Source organism: Alligator mississippiensis, chromosome 6, assembly GCF_030867095.1.
Source record: "Alligator mississippiensis isolate rAllMis1 chromosome 6, rAllMis1, whole genome shotgun sequence".
Lineage (NCBI taxonomy): Eukaryota > Metazoa > Chordata > Crocodylia > Alligatoridae > Alligator > Alligator mississippiensis.
In genome coordinates this window covers 91,022,141-91,042,333 of record NC_081829.1, presented here as the reverse complement: position 1 = coordinate 91,042,333, position 20,193 = coordinate 91,022,141, and the positions used below count along the sequence as shown (strand labels likewise).

At 39.1% G+C, this 20,193-nt stretch overlaps 1 protein-coding gene across 5 annotated transcripts in view; it reads left to right on the top strand.

Moving 5' to 3' along the window:
* ATRNL1 (attractin like 1) overlaps nt 1–20,193 on the top strand; it is a 1,033,288-nt gene that overhangs the window by 317,440 nt on the left and 695,655 nt on the right. For all 5 annotated transcript variants that reach the window (XM_019485923.2, XM_059730100.1, XM_059730101.1 and 2 more), the window contains exons 16-19: nt 568–781; nt 3,145–3,333; nt 15,194–15,412; nt 19,230–19,367. In XM_019485923.2, the coding sequence (XP_019341468.1) occupies nt 568–781; nt 3,145–3,333; nt 15,194–15,412; nt 19,230–19,367 (760 nt within the window). The remainder of the gene's footprint in view (nt 1–567; nt 782–3,144; nt 3,334–15,193; nt 15,413–19,229; nt 19,368–20,193) is intronic.

Here is a 20,193-nt window from a genome sequence, read left to right as displayed (position 1 = left end):
GCTTATAATTAAATAATAATTATGTGGGAGGTAGTTTCTTTTAATGGAATAAACTGCTAACAGTGTTAATTTAGTTCTCACAGTTGCTAAGGGATGTCCAGCTCCTTGGTCATTATTAACAGTATAACCTTAATAGAATATTCATCCCATTTATGCCTCCTGAACCTTATTTCTATGATTTGAACCTGATTTGCATGTATTTAGGTTATCCATTTCCCCCTAGCAGTTAATGACCATTAACATAACCATTAAAAAAAAAATTATTTTGAGTTTTTTTAGGATATGCTAGAGCTGACAGTGACTGAATAGAAGTATGTCGATTTTTTTTTTTTTTTTTTTTTAACAAAATGGGACGTGCAGATTTCTTCAGCTTTCAGCAGAATAGATGAATTCAGATGAAAATTGTATTGACAAAACTGCATATTCCAAAGACGTGCAAGCGGTGGGGAAATCACTGTTAATTCACTCTGAACGCAGTTTTGAAGTATTGAGCTCAAGCCAAAACCAAGAAGCAGTATTTGTTGTATTTGACAAAGTGTTTCATGTTTTTCTCCTTTTGTTTCATAGAAAATTTCACCTTGGGTAGGTTTACGCAAGATCAACATCTCCTATTGGGGATGGGATGATATGTCTCCTTTTACAAACACAACACTGCAGTGGCTTCCTGGAGAACCAAATGACTCTGGATTCTGTGCCTATCTAGAAAGAGCAGAGGTGGCAGGCCTGAAAGCTAACCCATGCACTGCTATGGCAGATGGTCTTGTCTGTGAAAAACCTGTTGGTGAGCAACCTCTTGTACCAAAATATTGCTATTAGAATGATGGAACGATCTGTTGTTTGGGGTTGTCATATGGTACAGCAAGAACGTTGGAAAAGTTCTAGTAAATACCTGCAGGAAGGTTTTACTTTAATGTTTAAAAAAAGTGAGGCCTTTTAATCTCGGAAAAAATGATATTTTCAAAAGCAGCATGCTTTTCTTTGAGAGCTATCCCACCTGGCACAGTGTGCATCCTACCAGCTCTTTAGCTGTGATTTCCAATAGAGAATTAATGCTGTTATGTTTGAGCTTCTAATGTGAGATGTTGTACAGCCGTTGCGTTTAATGAGGCTGATGCTGCTAATATACATTTCGTTACTGAACACCACGTAACTTCACAGGTTCTCCATTTTAGTCATGCAGAAGAGTTCCAAACCAAAGATTCTGTAGATATCTTCTCTCTGGCCAATGTATAAAGAGCCCAATTCTAGATTATAGCAGCAGAATGTAGTTTGCGACTTTAATAATGTTTATAGACTTAGCTGAGAATTTGGAAGAGAAATTGTCAATTGTCCTTCCTAGGAAAGGAGATCTACTGTCGCCTGCAGTGTTTGAAAATTAACAGATTACATTTCCACCAGAAGAATCTTCATTCTCTTGGTAGATGTTGTCCCTGTACAGGTGTTTACTCAGTTTTTCATGGACAAAACATGGCCCACCCACGAGAAAAATCTTTAACTTTGTCACCTGGAGAGAGTTTTTCTTGCTAGATAAACCCCTGTATGCTTGACTCCTCCATGATCAGGAGGAGTCCAGCTGCTGCTGCTCTCCCAGCCTTCCCCAGACTGGAGTAACTGGTTGACTTCTGGGGGTCTGAGACTTCTGACTAGCATTGTGAAGTCTTACGTTGTCAAAAGTGTCAAGTTCTGTAATTAAAAGACATTCCTGCCAGATTCTTAATTTCTTATGAGCAAGAAGTTTCACTGCTATTCCAAATAGCAATGACATTCACAAAGTAAATGTATACAGCTATCTTCTTTGTCTCTGTCCCTTACAGTAGTGTTTACTCTGTAGTAACAGATGCAGTAATCTGCCGGATTTTCTCTTGCTCGGAAGAGCAAACAGCTGCAGACACATCACAAAGGTTGATGTTTGGGTATCTGTGGAATTCAGAATAAAAACTCCTGTGTTAGAGTATTTTCAAAGAACAACATCTGAAGCTGCACCTGTTACTGATACCAGTTTTGTTTGATATTGAACTGTTTCAGGGGTAATGGATATCAGGATACATAAGGGTACCTGGGAAAATATTTTGAGTTCAATCACTTTTTGTTTTTGAGTTTTAGGGTACTGTCTTGAATTTGTGTGTACAGCGAGATAAATTCTGAATTACTGCCTCAGTTTTCACCTGTCTTTTCTGCTCCTAAATTATTTTCAGTGTTGCCTTAGCAGGGCTGAGGAAGGACATTTATTGGCTAGATAAACTTGTTTTGGATAAAATATCTACATAGTAATAAAAAAGTACATAATAATACCTATGTGGGATTAGTTCAAATTTATCACAGAAACATTTGCAAGACCCTTTTGTTAAAGAAAAATATGACTATATATTTTTATGTTCTCTACTTAGTTAAGAATTACAGTACTCCTGCTAGTGCTCACTTTACAGTTTTATTTTGAATAAAACAAACAAGCAATTTTTTCCAGTACAGCTTTTCACAGTTAAGAGACCACTAAGTTTGACAGAATGCTGTTTTATAGTAAAACATTTTGGTATACTAAATGATGGGTTTTTGTTGTTGTCTTGTCTTTGTATTTGCATTGACGTTCCTTATATACCCCAGGGGCAGGTTTTCATTTGACAAACAGCATGCTTGTATAACATACACTTAGGTAAGATGCAGGATGTTTAAGGGAAAATATATCGCCAGTAAAATAAATAACTGTGGTTTATGCACTTTTTAAACAGAGCATCAGAATCAGAAGGTCACAGATTACTACACCCGTTACAGTATGTTGAATCATATTTTATGTAATGCATGTGCAGGTAACTAAATTGTCATTACTGAGCAATGAATACTAAATTTACTTATGCTGTACATAGGTAAAATTACTATAATCTTTTTTAGATGAAATCTTTGCAGCTATTATGTGACTGAGGATGACTACACAAAGGAATATTGAGAGCTACATAGTAATTTTTGTAAAAGCTCATTTGTATTTATATACTTCACCATGAGTATGGCTTAAATTGTTCAATGTTAAACCAGAAACCCGTCACTCTTATTTTAATAAGTGCTAGGGCGTAATGTTAAAAGTAAAAAAAAAAAAAAAAAAATAGACTGGATTTGTATTAAATATATATTTTATTTCTGTTTTTTTTCCAGTTAGCCCCAATCAGAATGCTAGACCATGCAAAAAACCATGTTCCCTGAGAACTACATGTTCCAACTGCACGAGTAACGGGATGGAGTGTATGTGGTGTAGCAGTACAAAACGCTGTGTTGACTCAAATGCCTATATAATCTCCTTCCCATATGGACAGTGCCTAGAGTGGCAGACAGCCACCTGCTCTCGTAAGTATTTAAGTGGAAGGACGACACTCTAACTATAGCATGATTCATTTTTTCACCCAATAAAAGCATAAACCTTGGAATAAAATCCCATAACCTTAGGAAAGAAAAGTTTACTTAAGATGGCATTATGTAGCCTATTAATGTCAGCAATTGATATTTTATGCAAGTTTTGTTTATCCAGGTATAGTATTGAAGAGTTTGGATGGTAAGAATACTATTTATTGTTTTAAAAGAGTCAACTCGTGGTTTCTTGTTTAATATAAGGAAGAATGTCTTGGTTTTTGCACTGTTATTTACTTGAAGGGTCACTGTTGTAACATGCAGAACAGATGCCCCTAGATGAAAATTAAATGTGGATAAAATTAAGAACAATAGCATATATATTTCAGATGCTGAAAAATCAAGTTGTTTAAAAAAATAAGGAGAATTCCTAAACTGGCACTTCTGGGACCCTGATATATTTTTGTTAGCAGAACAAGAGAAGTCCACTTTCCTATCTAGGGAGAATGTAAATTTTCAGCAATGGCATAATGTTTACTGCAGAAATCAATTAGCCTAGTTGCTAGCAGTAAAAAGGAGCCTTGCCTATGATGCTTTTTTAAAGCATGGTTTCAGTTCTAAAAAAGGGGGCTGATTCAGGTGTGAGGTGAGAACTAGGACTGCTTGAACAACCCTCGTTTCCACGTATGCTTCCAAATCCTGCCTCTAGACACTGGTTCAGGGCAAGAAGGCCTTGTTAAGGATGAAGTGGTAAGGAATGATGTGTGATTTCCTCTCATTTGCAATAGAGTAGCCTATAAAGCGATTGATAATGCTGTAAATATGCAAAGGTTTTAAAGTTTGGCACACATTTTTCTTCTATAACAATCCAGGAAAGTCTCTGTTTCAAAATGAGAAATTAAAATAAAAATGTTCCAACAAATATATTAATTTTAAAATGACAGCATAAACCGATAAGACCAAAAATTTGGAGGTAAAAAGTGCCTTTCTTTTTAACAATGACATGAATTGTAGAAGGAAAATTGGCTTTCACTTTGTACTTCTGTTTTTTCATTGGCTTGTGTTATAACTACACTTAAATAACTTGCACGTTTTGCTTGTATTTGAAAACAACCATGTGCCTTCTATTTGTGCAGGGATAACAAAAGTACTGTGTTTTAATTTAGTTGTCATTCAAGGCAGGTCTGTAAAATTTTATATTAAATAAACCAAATGGGATTTGCTGCATGTCAGTTCAATATCATATAGAAGCGCCTTTCCCTGAAATTGTGTTCTCTATCTAGCCAATAAAAAAAATTCAATTTCCATGAGCAGGCATTTTATCAGACTTAAAGCATTTGAAATTTTGAGCATAAAACAAGAAAATGAATATCCAAATCTGATTTTTTGCTAATTATGTTAAAAAACCCAAAAACCCTCCAGGAGATAGATTACTCAGTACTGCTAAAATATATATTTAATTAATAAGGTATAAATAATATAAATAGGCTTTTCCACTTGTTAAATATTTTTAGTTTTTATTCCTTGTTTGTTTACAGAATAGTTTTCAATTATAGCTTAATACAAGAAATGATATATCTACATTTAATTTTTTTGTTATGACTCAGTGCTGAGTATTTGAGTGTTTAACTCTATACCAAAGGGCAACTTGACACAAGCATTCATGGGTTAAAAGACAGAAAATCTCACATTGAATGAACGGCGATGAAGACTGCTAATTTATTTTCACAGCATAGAAGAGAAATGAAGAGCACTGTTTTATTGATGATATTTAGTCATTTTAAGACCTGCATACCAGAAAAAAAATCCTTCCACTCTATCACAACTTCAAAGCATTACAATCTGAGAATGAATTACTGGTGGCAGGGTACTCATGGCTGGCCTATAAGGGTTCAGAGAAGAGATTGTCCTCCTCCAGTATAAACCTCCCTCTACACCTAGTTCCTTTCTACTTTTGTTCTTTTCAGCTTTACAAACCATTGTAACTACATAGAACATCAAACGTTTTTCATGTTTTGACTGTTTCCTTCTCTCTCATGACGACCAAAGGTTGAAGGGCAGCTATTAAGTACAGGAGTTCTTGCTTGGCTGCCTGCATCTCAATGGTGTCTTGGAAGTGGATCATGTGGTATTCCTGTAAAGACAAGGCAGCTCTTCGAGACTGGTGTTCCACATATTTTTGCCACTGCCACTGTTCACTTCATTAACCATAAGTAGGGATCCAGTCCAAAGATCTATTCCATTACTGACAACGGGCATAGACTTACCAGACTGACCCTGAAAAGATAAAAGGCAACGTCACGTCTTCATCACGGATGATGTACAGTTGCGTCCCTCTTCTTTTACAGCATTTCTGTATTCATGACTACACTGAAAACACTGGATGTCTGCCAAGAAATTTATGGCTAGCTTTTTATTTCTTCCCCCCAGACAGTGAACACTATCCTTTCTAGCACCAGTAATGATTTTAAATGTATTCACCAGTGGAGTGTAGAGCTGTTCTGTAATAGTTGTCTTTGCGTTACTTTTAGCATCCCTGCTGATTTCAGGGGGCATTATAGTCTCTTAATGTCAGTAATAGTAATATAAACAAACACCCACAAGAATAAATTCCTCTGTCTTAAACTAAGGACCTTGCCTCAAAGAAGGTCCCTTAAAAGCATATATTTGAATGGAAAATACTTCTGAAACTGTATCTAAAAAGGGACCATGTGAAACAAAATGCTAGTTCCCTCTAGCAGGTTGTTTTTGTTTTTTGTGTTTTTTTGCATCATCGTTTCTAATTTAATATTTATAATATTCACGCAGATTATAGTCTCCGTGGTAAAGTCTATGCTCTTTCAAGTGATTGACCCTAGGCACATTCTGCCATGGATGTGTGTGCACCTTATTCATCTAAGTTTGGAAGGATGCCCATATGATGTTCATGTGCCTTTCAGCTCTTGGTGTTTGTCACCAAAGGCATAAAGGGTGGAATGCACCTACCAGCTCTAAACGGAGCTTTCTGCTGCCTTCAGTAGCTGCATAGGAAAACATTCTTGTACAGCTTTAACTTTTTATTGCTTGCTTGACTAGTTATCTAGTTCAGTACAGTTAATATTACTTTGCTGCTCTTTGGCAATCTGCTAGACTATTTTTAGTAAAATAGTTACTTCAGGTGTCTGTACACGAATGATCAGAGCCTGGGAAACAAGCAGGAACAATTGAAAGTCCTCACATAGTCATAGAACTATGGTGTGACTGGAATAACAGAGACGTGGTAGGGTAGCTCACATGATTTGAGTACAGTCATAGATGGGTACAAACTGTTCAGGAAGGACAGGCAGGAGAGAAGAGGAGGAGAAGTTGATTTTTATGTAAAAGAGCTGTATGATTCCTCAGAGCTCCAGTGTGAAATGGAGATAGGCCCGTTGAAAGTCTCTGTTTAGGGTCAGAAGGGAGAGCAACAAGGGTGATGTTGTGATGGGGGTCTGCTGTAGATCACCAGACCAGGAGAATGAGGTGCATGAGGCATTCTTCAAATAGCTAGCAGAAGTTTCCCGATCACAGACCCTGGTTCTCATGGGGGACTTCAGTCACCCTTACATCTGTTAGGGGTAGAATACACCAGTGCACAGGCAATCCAGGAAGTTTTTGATGAATTTTGGAGACAACTTACTGGTGCAAGTGTTGGAGAGGCCCACTAGGGTCCATGCACTTCTTGAGCTGCTGCTTACAAACTGGGAAGAATTTGTGGGGGATGTAGAAGTGGATGGCAACTTGGGCAGCAGTGACTGCAAGATAATTGAGTTCAATGTCCTAAGGAAAGGAAGGAAGGAGAGCAGCATAGTAAGGATCCTGGACTTCAGAAAAGCAGATTCGGGGAACTCATAGGCAGGATCCCCTGGGAGGCCAGTCTGAGGGAAAAGGGGTCCAGAAAATTGGTTGTACTTTAAAGAAAACTTACTGGGGGCACAGGAACGAACCATCCTGAAGCACAGGAAGCCTAGCAAGTATGGTAGAAGACCAGCTTGGCTTAGCAGGGAACTCTTCAGTGAGCTAAAACAAGGAAGCTTACAAGGAGTAGAAAACAGGACAAACAGCTAGAGAGGAGTATAAGAGTATTTCTCGGGTATGTAGGGATGAAATTAGAGATGCAGCTAAGTAGGGATGCGAAGGGGAGAAGGGTAATGAGCAGGGTTTCTACAAGTATGTCAGTAACAAGAGGGAGGTGAGGGGATGTGCGTGTTCCTTACTGAATGGGGAAAGCAACCTAGTGACAGATTACATGGAAGAGGCTGAAATACTCAGTGCCTTCTTTACCTTGGTCTTCACAGTCAAGGTCAGCTCCCAGATTACTGCAGCCGGCAGCACAGTTTGTTGAGCTGCCAACAGTGGTGAAAGAACAGGTTAGGGACTATTTAGAAAAGTTGGATGTCTACAAGTCCACGGGGCTGGACAAGATGCACCGGAGGGTCCTGAAGGAGTTGGTTGCTGTAACTGCAGAGCTGCTGGCCATTATCTTTAAAAACTTATGGCAGTCAGGAGAGGTCCCGGGTGATTGGAAAAAGGCAAATATGGTGCCCATCTTTAAGAAAGGAAAGGAGGAAGATCTGGGGAACTACAGACTCCTCAGCCTCACCTCAGCCCCTGAAAAAACAATGGAGCCAAGTCCTCAAGGAATCCATTTCTAAGCACTTGGAGGAGGAGAAAACGGTGATTAGGAACAGTCAGCATGGATTCACTAAGAGCAGGTCATGCCTGATCAACCTGATTGCCTTCTATGATGAGATAACTGGCTCTGTGGATGAAGAGAGAGCAATGAACATGATATACCTTGACTTTAGCAAGGCTTTTGAAAGTTTCCCACTATATTCTTGCAAACAAGCTAAGGTTGTATGGGTTGGATGAATGGATTGTAAGATGGATAGAAAAATGGCTGGGTCATCTGGCTCAAAGGGTAGTTAGTAATCCATGACTCAATGTCTATTTGGCAGCCAGTATCAATTAGAGTACCCCAGGGGTCTATCCTGTGGCCAGTTTTGTTCAATGTCTTCATCAACAATCTGGAAGATAGGATGGTGTGAATCCTCATCAAGTTTGCAGATGACCCCAAGCTGTGGGGGAGTAGTATATAGTTTGCAGGGTAAGGCTAGGGTTCAGAGGGACCTAGACAAATTGGAGGATTGGACAAAAAAAATCTCATGAAGTTCAATAAGTACACATTTAAAGTCTTGCACTTAGGATGGAACAATACCATGTACAGGTACAGGCTGGGGACTGACTGGCTAAGCAGCAGCTATGCAGAAAAGGACCTGGGGGTTACAGTAGACAATAAGCTGAACATGAGCCAACAGTGTGCCCTTGTTGCGAAAAAGTCTAATGGCATCCTGGGGTGTATTAGTACAAGTGTTGCCAGCAGATCACAGGAAATGATTCTTCCCCTCTGTTTGGCACTGGTGAGGCCAGTCCTGTGTCCAGTTTTGGCCCCCCCACTGCAGAAAGGATGTGGACAAATTGGAGAGAGTCTGGTGGAGGGCAGCAAAAATGATAGGGGGCTGGGCACATGACTTCAGAGGAGAGGCTGAAGGAACTGGGCTTATTTAGCCTGGAGAAGAGAAGACTGAGGGGGGATTTAACAACAGCTTTCAACTATCTGAAGAGGATGGAGCTGAACTGTTCTCACTGGTGGCAGATGATGACAGAACAAGGAGCAAGGGTGTCAAGTTGCAGCAAGGGAAATTTAGGTTATGCATTAGAAAAACCTTTCTCACTACCAGATAGTACAGCACTGGAACAGGTTACCCAGAGAGGTTGTAAAATCTCCATCCTTGGAGGTTTTTAAGACCTACCTAGACAAAGCCCTGGCTGGGATGATATAGTTGGGGGTGGTCCTGCTTTGAGCAGGGGGTTGCACTAAATGACCTTCTGAGGTCTCTTCCAACTCTAACTTCTGTGATTTTTTTTTTTTCTGATCATAGAGAAGTAGGGATAGAAGGAACCATGGGTAGTCATGCAGTCCAGCTTTCTGCCTGAAGTGGGACCATTCATGTCCAAATCATTCCATGCATATAATCATCTAACCTATTGCTAACACTACACAGTTAACTTTGTCATACAACTACAAAGCATAGAATTTATACAGAAGCACTCTTTCGGAGTTTCTCCTCACCTCCCTTGATTTTCCATGGGCAATTACTTTCGTATCCATTGCTCTTCTTGTAGGCCATGGTTCCAAACACCTGGGCCACAAGACACTCCTTGTCCATACCAGTGTGGCCATATTTTTAGTTTCATGAGCTTTGCAAAGAGGAGGTGTTTATTACCTGGACAGACCCTACCATTTCTTCTGTGAATCTGCAGTTCAGTGTCTTAAATTATCCAACCCTACTGTTAAGATATGAGTCTGAAGTTTAGAATATACTCATTTATACTCATAGATAAATTGCCACCTGACTTGAGGAAGGAATTCACCTTGCTAGTAAAAGGCCAAATGGTAGCCTCTTGTTTGATGCCTGTGACTGACTTTGCGATTGTCTTTTAGAGATAAGAGAACTAATTGAAATCTGTTGAGAGAGACAAACTCACTTCTGGTCCAGTCCCCTGGTATCACAGACAAGTACAGCATCTAAATTGATCAGATTGATCAAATTTATCTTAAAATGTGAGCCTTGTTACACCCTGCAGTTTGAGCTGCTCAGATGTTGATTGGTGGTAGATGTTGATAGATGGGAGTGTGTTGGAGAGATGGGTTGTGGGGGCAGGAGCATGAAGCTGGGAGGCAGAGAGTAAATGGGACGGGGTGGATAATGAAATGGGAGGTGGAAAGGAAATGGGGATGGGGAATAGGTGGTGAAATGAAGGAAGCCGGACACTGTAGGATATAAGATAAAAAGAAAAAAAAAAAGAAAGAGGAAGTAAATTAACAAAAGACTCATGTTTTAATAAGTTGGGATTGGGGTGTGGGGGGAATTGGTTATGCTTTCCAGGGTGGCTGAGAGGTGGGAATAGTGAGGGAAGGTGCTTTTTGGGGAGCTACTGCCCCTGCACTGGGAAGGAAGCCCCAGCACACTAGGACCCAGTTTGGCCCCTTACCTTGTTTCCCTGCCACCCCTCCTAGATCCTATTCCTGGACCTGTGTGTGCCTTGCGACCATGTGCTCTGCAGGCTCTTTGTATGGGGTTGCACTGTGGTGGTGGGAAGATCACACCGCTGGTGATGTGAGGGAGAGTTGGCTTGGTGCCAGAACTGCTCCCTGAGCAAGTAGAGTTCAGGGGTTAGAAAGTTTGTCCACAGAGAACAGGAGGGTAGGGAAGGGGGCACTGTATCCTGGGAAGCTGGAGGACTGCAACTTGGGTGTCTCATCTTTGGGGAGTGGCCACACGTTAATGGAACATGAGCTGGGTAAGACAGATCAGAGAGAAACCTGCCCAGAAAACTGGAGTGGCATAACCTTAGGGTGCCTAAAGTGTGCTTAAAACTAGTTCCAGTTGTTAATGTGTGGATAATTCATGGGTTAAAAGCCCCAGAAGCTGCCTAAAATTAATGTGTAACAAGACCATTTATGTTATGGGAGTTTTTTTTTTACTCCCACTTCTATTAGAAGTCTGTTCCAGAACCTCACTTCTCTGAGAGTTATAAATCTTATAATTTCCAATCTAAACTTTTCATAGCAAGTGTTTACCTTTTTTTTTTCTTGTGCTAGTGTTTTCCATATCATAAATAGCTCTTCTCACACTTCATTCCCCTGACGATGCTAATGGACCCTCTCTGTACTTGTTCTAGTTTGAATTAATCCTTGAGCATCACTGACCAGAAGTGTACACAATATTCCAGATGAGTTTTCACCGGTTCAGTGTACAAAAGCATTAATACTTTTCTGTTTCTAAAGGAAATACCTCTTCTGATCCATCCTTGGCATTTGCTCATTTCATGATTTCACCACAGTGCTGGCTTAGTCATCTGGTGATTGGCTGATTTCCTCCTCTGCTTTTCCAAATAATGAGCTTCTATTTTATGGCAGAAATTCTCATTATTAATCCCAAAATATAAGACCTTGCTCTTGCAGTTTTTAGTTGTATCCCATTTCTGTTATTTTAGTCCTCAAGATTACTCAGTTTTCACTGCATGAAACTCTAGTTGCCCTCTATACTGACAGTGCCTCCCAGCCGTTTCTCATCTTCAAACGTCTCCTTGCTGTATAGATTCAGACTAGTTATTGAAGTCAGTATCATTAATTTTATTCCATTGCCCATTGATAATCTTTATTCTTTTTAGTTGATTTATGGCAATTTTCACTTTATCCCTACCCTTCCTGACTTGTAAAATGTAACTTCCATTGCTGAACAGTTCTTTTCTCCACTCCTGAAAGGTTCTTTGTTTATTTTTTACATCTTTTTTAAAGTGCGTTTTCATCCAGTAATGTCCTTTTCCTTATGTTTTTCCCTCTTGCTTGGGATGCGAATCTTCACCTTTTTGTTAATGAAAAAAACCTGCTTCAGACTCAGGTACTTGAATTCTTCAGTCCATTTGAAAAACTGGACTGGTTTCCTTAATTTCTTACAACGTCTTTTTAACATTTGAAAATCTTAGCTAGATACCTACTTTGTTTCCACTTCAATTTAATTTCAGCTGAATCACCCTGTAATCACTTGATCCAAGATTATTATTCTACAACCAGTGATTAAAAATAGATTATCTAGTAGACTCAAAATTACACTGACATATTTTTATAATGACTTTACTTTTTTCCCAGTGATGGGAACTGACACTTAATTTTTAACTTAACTGACACTTGTCCTTAATTTTTGTTAGCTATTTTTTTCTTTCTTTCTTTCTTTTGGTTTTCCAGGGGAAAAATAGTTCAAAGGCTCCTGCTCACATAATATTTTTATTCACTAAAATGTAATTAAAATTATTTACTACTAGCAGAAAATTCTAAAACTTAACGAGTGCTTCTGTAATGTTTATAATGTTGCTGGTATAAGGTTTTCCATTGACAAGGACTTTTTTCATTAAGGTGATTTATAGAAGAGTCATAACAACCACAAAACTCAGTGTATGGATTCACTTTCCTGATTCCAAAACACGATACCATTTAATTTTGCGATGTCATGTTTATGTACTTAATTCTTCATTCACCTTGTGCAGTTGTGTGTTGTTGGATGCTACACAAGTGAGCCATTGTTTTAATTGGCCTATTATTAATGTAGCTTGAAAAAATTAATGCAAGCATTTGGGGAGCCGTAGGTTGGCAGTGCTGTTTTTGTAACTCTCGCATCAAAATATTTTGTAAGTTTTTAATTTTTATTAAATTGAATAATTTTGAAGGGAATGAATATTCTGAATAGAAGCATGAAGATATCCAAAAGTGAATGAAAGCCTTCAGCCATCTGTTTCATTAAATTATTGTACAAATTGGGTACCCTTTTACTTATCAAAAAAGTGGTTTACATCAGGCAGTTTAGAAGTAGAAATGGGTTAGGATGCACAAGCATTTTTCATGGTATCATATAGGTTATAGTCAGAACCTGTTCTGTTGTTTTCAATTACTCTTTGCAAAATTGACCAAATGATTGTAATGATGAGCACTGCCTTGACTTATTTATCAGTAAAGTTAACTCACAGGAAAACAAGACCCTAATGTACAAGTCCAATATCACTTTAGCATCCCCTAAATGCTACTTACACGCAATCCTGTTCCGCCTGGCTAGAGCCCTTGGAAAACCGTTAGTACATTGATGCTTATAACATTTCCACATCATGGCCTTTAACTAAGTTAAAAAAAGCAGCAGGATGAGGAGCATCTACCCACCTTTTGTGTTCACAGTTTTTCAGGGTTTTGAACATCGTGGTGGAATAAGATTGCCCCTAGGTGCCATAGAAGTGAAATAGGATTTGGACATAAAGCTTTTCAGTTCCAGCACAGTATTAAATTAAAACCCAACATTTAGTAATCTGTGCTGTATGTTGTCTTAGATTTTTATATTTTCCTTTCAATAACCTGGGAATTAAGATTATAAAAAAAAAAAAAAACCAACAAGAACCTCGATTATTCTTATCTATATGCATTCTTGCTTTGAATATGCGGTGCTTGTAGAAACCTACAAGGTTTTCTAGGAAGTTACTGATTGAATGACACTGTAGTCATATAACGATAGCTCTGATGGAGAAGTAGATCTAAAAGGGACCTCAGGAAGCCGTTTTAATCCAACGCCCTGCTTTGAGACAAAAAGGACAAATAGGCTGTTGCCCATTGATAACAAAAAAAAATGTGTTACTACTGCGTGTAAGAAAATGTGTTGGGGTGGCTTTGGTCTATTCATGGCTGTTACTTCCTGGGGATTTCAGCATTTCAGAACACAAGTTTTGTACTTTTTCTAAACTGGATTAACCACATTTTAGGGAGATAGATTTGGAAGAAGTGATAATTTAAGTTTTATAAAGACTGCATGGAAAAGAATTTAAGGCAGTGGATCAGATCCAGAAAGAATTTAGGTGCAGATTTGGCTTTGCTTTCCAAGTAAAGGAAAGCTGACTTTTGGGAGACGAGATAGTAAGGCACAGCTTCATTCCAATGGAATGCAGCCGTGATTTGTAGTTTTGGAATCCCAGTTTTTAAACAGATGTGTTAGACGGCCACTTGACTGGACAGGGGTCATTTCATCAGGGCTGATCCTGTCCTGAGCAGGTCACTGGACTACATGACTTCATGTGGTCTCTTCCAGACAAACCTTCGCGTCATCCTATTTCATGGTTTTTGTCAAGACTTGTTAGGATTAGGCAATTTTAGATGAAAATTCCAAATGTCAGAACTCCACATCCTTGGTTCATTTAATGTCAAATTAATTTGGGGATTTGAATGACCTGTAATTTGGGGTGCTTGCAGACATAATCCCCCTTCCCCCCTGGTGCTTTACTTTAAGCTCAGCTCATTCCTGCGCCGAGCCCTGCACATGCCCAGAAGAAGCAGCACGTTACTTCGGCCTGGCTCTGCAGCATCTGTAAAGATTGGGCACTTCAGTGCTGCATTTTTGGTGCTTTTTGTCTAATAGCTGATTGAATCAGCTTTACTAACAGTGCCAAAAAGCCCTGCTGAAGCACCGGATCTTTACAGTCGCTGCAAAGCCAGGTTGAAGTAAGGCACCACTTTTTCTGGCAAAATGCATTTTGTTTGTTCGTTTTTTTTAATGTCTGCAAGTAGTGTTAATCTGGATCGTCAGCATGAATTTGTTTGGAGTTTGCAATTTCCCACTCAGCAAAAGTCCTCATGTTTCAAATAGTCATTCTATCAGCGGGGCTGCTCATTGGAATAAAATTAAGTGCCTGTGTAAAGCACTGCTGGATCTGGGGAAAAAGAAGTTCATTCCTCTGTTGGGTGTTGATAGCAATAGTTGAAATTTGATTTTCTGCTTTGTTCTCCTTTCATAGCCTCAAGACTTCCCTTTTTGCCTGTGGTATAATCCTCATGTGGCTTCCATGACGATTTGGTTGAATGATACATGGGACATCCTCTTACTGTAGAGAAACATACCACCGATAACACAAAATATATGTGGATTTAGCATAAGAATTAGAGTGGATTTTGTGCATGCACAAATTGTAGTACTCAGTTTTCTGTATACTTATTTTATTTTTGTTTTTGTTTTATTGCTATAACCTTTTTTGGTAGCAACGTTCATTTACCTGCCTCTCAAAATCATAATTTGGTTCCAAACAAATTATGGAAGCATTCTTACTAACAGATTTTGGGAATGGTAATAGTCTGTGAAAAGGAGAAATTTTAATGGGAACTACATCTTGAGCTGAAGTAGAAATGCAGTGCAGTTGATTTAAAAAAAACCCAAAACTTTGTGTTATTTTTATACTATCTGAAATACAGCTCAAAACTGCTCTGGATTGAGGACCTGTGGGCAGTGTTTGGAGCAGCCTGGATGTGGATGGTGCAATGATCCCAGTAATACAGGAAAAGGGCAGTGTTTGGAAGGATCTTCCAGAGGACCAGTGAAGCCTGCCGGGGTGCACTCTCATGAAATGGTCCTTGAAACTAGTCTGTGCTCAAAAGAGAAAAATTATGAATGGTCTTTCATCCATTGTCCAGGTAAAACCTACAGATTTGTTTTATACTGTCTTTTTTTTTTTTCTTTATTTGAAGGCATCCCTGTAAGAATGCAAATGAACTGGAAGGAGTAAGTTAGTGATAAGTAGCTGATTATCTCTGATATAAAAATGTCACACCAGAAGGTATCAAATGTGACTTTTTAAAAATAATCAGGCTTTGCCTGTGTTCCAATTTTATAAACTTTCATGAAAAAAACAAATAAATGCAACAAAAATTGACATTTGGAAATAATTCTACACATGCTAATTTAGCAATTGAAATTTGGTTCCCATTTGCCAAGGCATATTTTTTTCCAAAAAGCATTCTGAGAAAAGATTGAGACATGGTTATACAGGCCCATGTAAGAGGAAATTTTAATGCAGCCCCCTTACTTTACTATTGAGGATCCTAATAAATGTGTAATTATGATTGTGTGTGTACTATTCAAGTTATTCTGCTGTTACACTAAGCTTCATAGTATCTGTGAAGCATCTAAATGTGGCAAGTTTTATTTATATAAATGATCTATCTATCTATCTATCTATCTATCTATCTATCTATCTATCTATCTATCTATCTATCTATCGGCCATGTTTGTGGTATCAATACCTTATAGCAACAGAACTCTGAAATATCAAGCTGGATATGTTACTAGGTTAAAATGAACAATAAATATCTTTTAAATATAAATGTAAGTCTGTTTAATATATTTTATGAAAATGGAAAGCAACCAGGCACAGTAAAAACTTGCATTGAGATGTTAGCTGGCATGCAAAGATAGATGCCCCGTACAAGCCCACTATGCAAGTTAACTGCACAGATATCTGGTTACAGAATTTACAGCTGCTGAAGCAAGAGAACATTATAAACTCAAGAGGTTTAATAGCTTCAGAGCCAAGCCTGGCATTGGTTGTTAAAGCACTTGGTTTCTCAATTCCAAGCGAGCTCTTAAAACCCGTTAACTCTACAGTGAGAAACCATTTAATTTATCTAGCTATGGTGTTAGTCTTTAGAGTATATAAATGATAAGCTCAAATTACGAAAAAAAGGATCTTTGAAATAGATTTTTCAGTGGATCTTAATTTTCTATTTCCCTCTATTCCCCCCCCTGCTCCCCACATGTCCCTTTTATTTTTTTTAATCTGTTTCCCTTGCCTTATTTTCTTCAGTACCTGTTATTAGGGGAGGGCTCTTGAATACAAGGTGTGTTTGGAGCTGGACTCTGTGAACATTCGTATAAGGGACTTATCACTATCTATTTTTTTCAGACCAATCCAGAATCAGGGGTTCAGCCACTAAGGAACACAGTGTCTCTGACTATCTAAAAATGTTACCTTAAGTAAAGTATAATGGGCACTTCTGCCTATGTCTGCTTAGTCCATCATTGTAGTTGCTTTGTTTTAAAGACGCCTTTGAATGTAGAGTGGTAATGTTATTTTCCTCGTCTAGAAGCTGGACACAGAAATGGTGACTTACTAAAGGCCATGTAGGACCCTGTAGCAGAGGCAGGTGCTTTGCCCAGCGTTAGCCAAAAGGTCATCCTTATAAATGGCTTCTGGTAACTGGTCCAACTCTCATTGTGGGCAGTTGTGTCCTGGGCAAGCTGTGTTTTATCATTTGGTCTCAATTTAGAACCCTCATTAAAGGAAGGCAGATTTGGGGCAATGAGTGCTTGGCGCTCTGTTGGCTGGTGTTCACTGGAGGGGAACGTATGTTGAATCAGTAATTTAGAAGACATATTTATCCTGTTACTAATCTTATCAAGTAGAAGAGAAGAATCTAATACATTCTGTTTTTGGAACTGGAGTGCAGAAACTTTTTATTAGATTAGGCCCTGACCCAGGGATGAGCAAAATACAGCCCATGGGCCAGATCCAGCTCACCAAGTGACAGCATCTAGTCTGTAGGTGCTGAGTGAGTGGAAGGTGACCAGAGCAGTGCAACAGGGGCAGGAGGAGGAGGAGACAGTGGAGGCAGGGTGAACCAACCAGTACCCAGACAGACCTGCTAGGAAGCTGCATCTGGTAGGCAGGGCCAGGGCTATTGATGGGCATGGATAGGTGTGGCTTCCCCTGAGTGGGGGCAGATGGGGTTCGGTCCTGTGCAGAGTGCCATGGGGACAGCTGTGGGCCAGATGGGGTGGGGAGCATCGGGGTGGCTTGTACCGCTCAGGCAAATTCTGCTGCACGTGCCCCTGCCTGGCTCCCAGGACCTACCGCGTGGGCAGTCCCCCCCCCCCCACACACATGAGCACACACCTCATATACCCACCCACACAATATACAAGAGTAAGACATTATTTTGAGCTATTATGCAATTGCCTCTATATACACTATTAAAAAATACCCATAAATCCGGACAAAAATTATTTTTTGAAATAAAATTAAAGTTACAGTAAAAGTTTGATTTTTTTTTTTTTTTTAAAGAATCTGATTTTTTCTGTAATTTGTTAAAATGAGATCTTCTGAAAGATTTTATGTATACAGCCTTCAACAGCTCACCAAAGCTTGTTAAGTGGCTCACCAGCCAAAATAATTGCCTACTCCTGCCCTAAACCTTAGGTTTTGATCATGTTACTCAAAGTGTTATCCCCCTTCATACTAGCACTTCTAACATCTTCCTCATTTAAAAGGCAGTTTTTGTTTTTTCAGACACTATTTCATCTATAGAAGATAGCACTATCCATGTGGATTGAAGAAGTGTATGTTTAGGTGGTATCAGTATTTTGGTGCCAGTATTTTGTGGATATGGCTTTACACAGCTTCTCACAGAGATCTTATCTGTTGAAAAGGAGTGAGGATAAGCTTTATCTTTTCAGACTCCACTTATGAGGGCTCTCAGAAAAGAGGAAACATTTCCTATCCAGTCTTTGGGATCTGTTTGTATAACTGCTGTGGTCTTGCCCGAAGACCGACAGCATTCAGGAATTGACTGTTTTGGAGACAGCTCAACTAGTTGTGTGTTGAAGTTCCCATGTGCTCTCATCTATAAAGAGGGTACCTATCAATACCACTAGCTTTCTCTTCTTCCCTCGTCCTGTTTCTGAGGAGTCCTGACTTAAGGGGTCCAGTATGCTGGAAGAGTGCTTTATGTCCTTTTGTTGCACGGTCAGCACTACTTTTTCCATGAGTTTGCCTAAGGAAAGGCGGGTTGGCATTTAGTTGTTTGCAAGATTGGTAGAATCTAGTGCAGGTTTCTTGAGAACCTGTAGTACTATTGTGTGCTTTTAGGTGCTGTGGGCAGTGACAAGTCTAATGGTTCTTGTTTCACCTGCAAAGATGAGCTGAGTTTGGAGTCATTTCAGATGATCCTCTTGTCACTTAGAGTTTTCAGGGCCAAACTTGTTCAAAGAAACTGGGATGGGCCATAGTTTGTTTTATTAGTAGATGCCATTGATATTTTGTTGTTTTTCTCTAGCACAGTAGAATGTGAGCTCTTCATAATTGGTGGCATTTAGGGAAAGCAATTAAAGTTAATCATCTGGCTGACTATATGACTGGTTTTTAAAGTAACTTGATAGAGTTTATGGCAAAGGAGGAGGCAACTTTTAAAGATGGGGACTGCATTTAGTCCATGAAAGCAAGTCAAAAGTTGTTCTCTTGTTCCTTAAACCATCAAATCACCATATACTCAAAATTTCTAAGGTGTTGAGAATTTATATTTTGTCACAATCCTGTTTTAACTTGGTGTCATGTTATTTTATCTACACACAAATTGGACTCTAGGTCTGAAACGTTCAGAATTGTTGTGCTCACTTAGTAACAGCTTTATTCTCAGAACCGAAATGGTAATGGCCGTCTCACTTTTTATATTCCAGCTTGCCAGTGTAATGGACACAGCACCTGCGTTAATGGCAATGTTTGTGATCAATGTAAAAATCTGACAACAGGAAAACAATGTGAAACATGCATGCCAGGATATTATGGGGATCCAACAAATGGAGGACAGTGTACAGGTATGTATCTTATCAGGGAAAAATAAATTCTTCCTTTTAAGAGATACCATCATCCTTGTAAAATTATTTTTTTATCAATTGCTAAAATATTCATTTGGCAGACTAAATGGCCAGAGCAACTAAACTAGAGATTTGGAGTCCACATTCAGCTTTCTTAGTGAACCTTCACATTCAGAAATACTATGAAAGAATTATTATTTTATATATAAGCACTTAAGGGCTAGGCTGTGGCTTTAACACTCCAGGCAGGAGAAGAATGCTGGGCAATGATAGTAACACCTGAAAGTGCCATGTCTAAGAATGGTAGCACATTTTAGGACAGATGAGGGAGTATACCCTTACCTACCTTTTCATAGTGTCAACTGCCAGTGTGGCTGCTGAAAAGCTGCTGTCCTTCTGTGCCTGGAGTCTGATAGGGCCTGGCATTCTATAGAGCATCTTAGCGTGTAGTGTGACAAGTGCCTTGTGCTCTGCCGCCTTTCTTGTGCACCTATGAAGGACTGAGTCAAATTTAATCTCACTAAGTTTGCTTTAACTTGAAGGAGGCTTTCGACATTGAAAGATAATCATCTTGCAACATGTTCATTCTAAAGAGTAAAATAAAACTGCTGTTGTTTCTTTTTTTATAAAGTGAATTCTTTCTCCGAATAGCGACAGTTTAAAAATGCCAACTTGCTCAACAGATCTGCTGTCTTCATGTGTTCAGAGTCATATCAGCTGGTTTTAGTGCTTTCTACCTTTGTTGTCACTCAGGAGCCAGCACAGCTGAGAACATGAGTGAGCAGGACTCTCCTCCCTCCTGTGAATAAGTAATGAATCTGTTTAC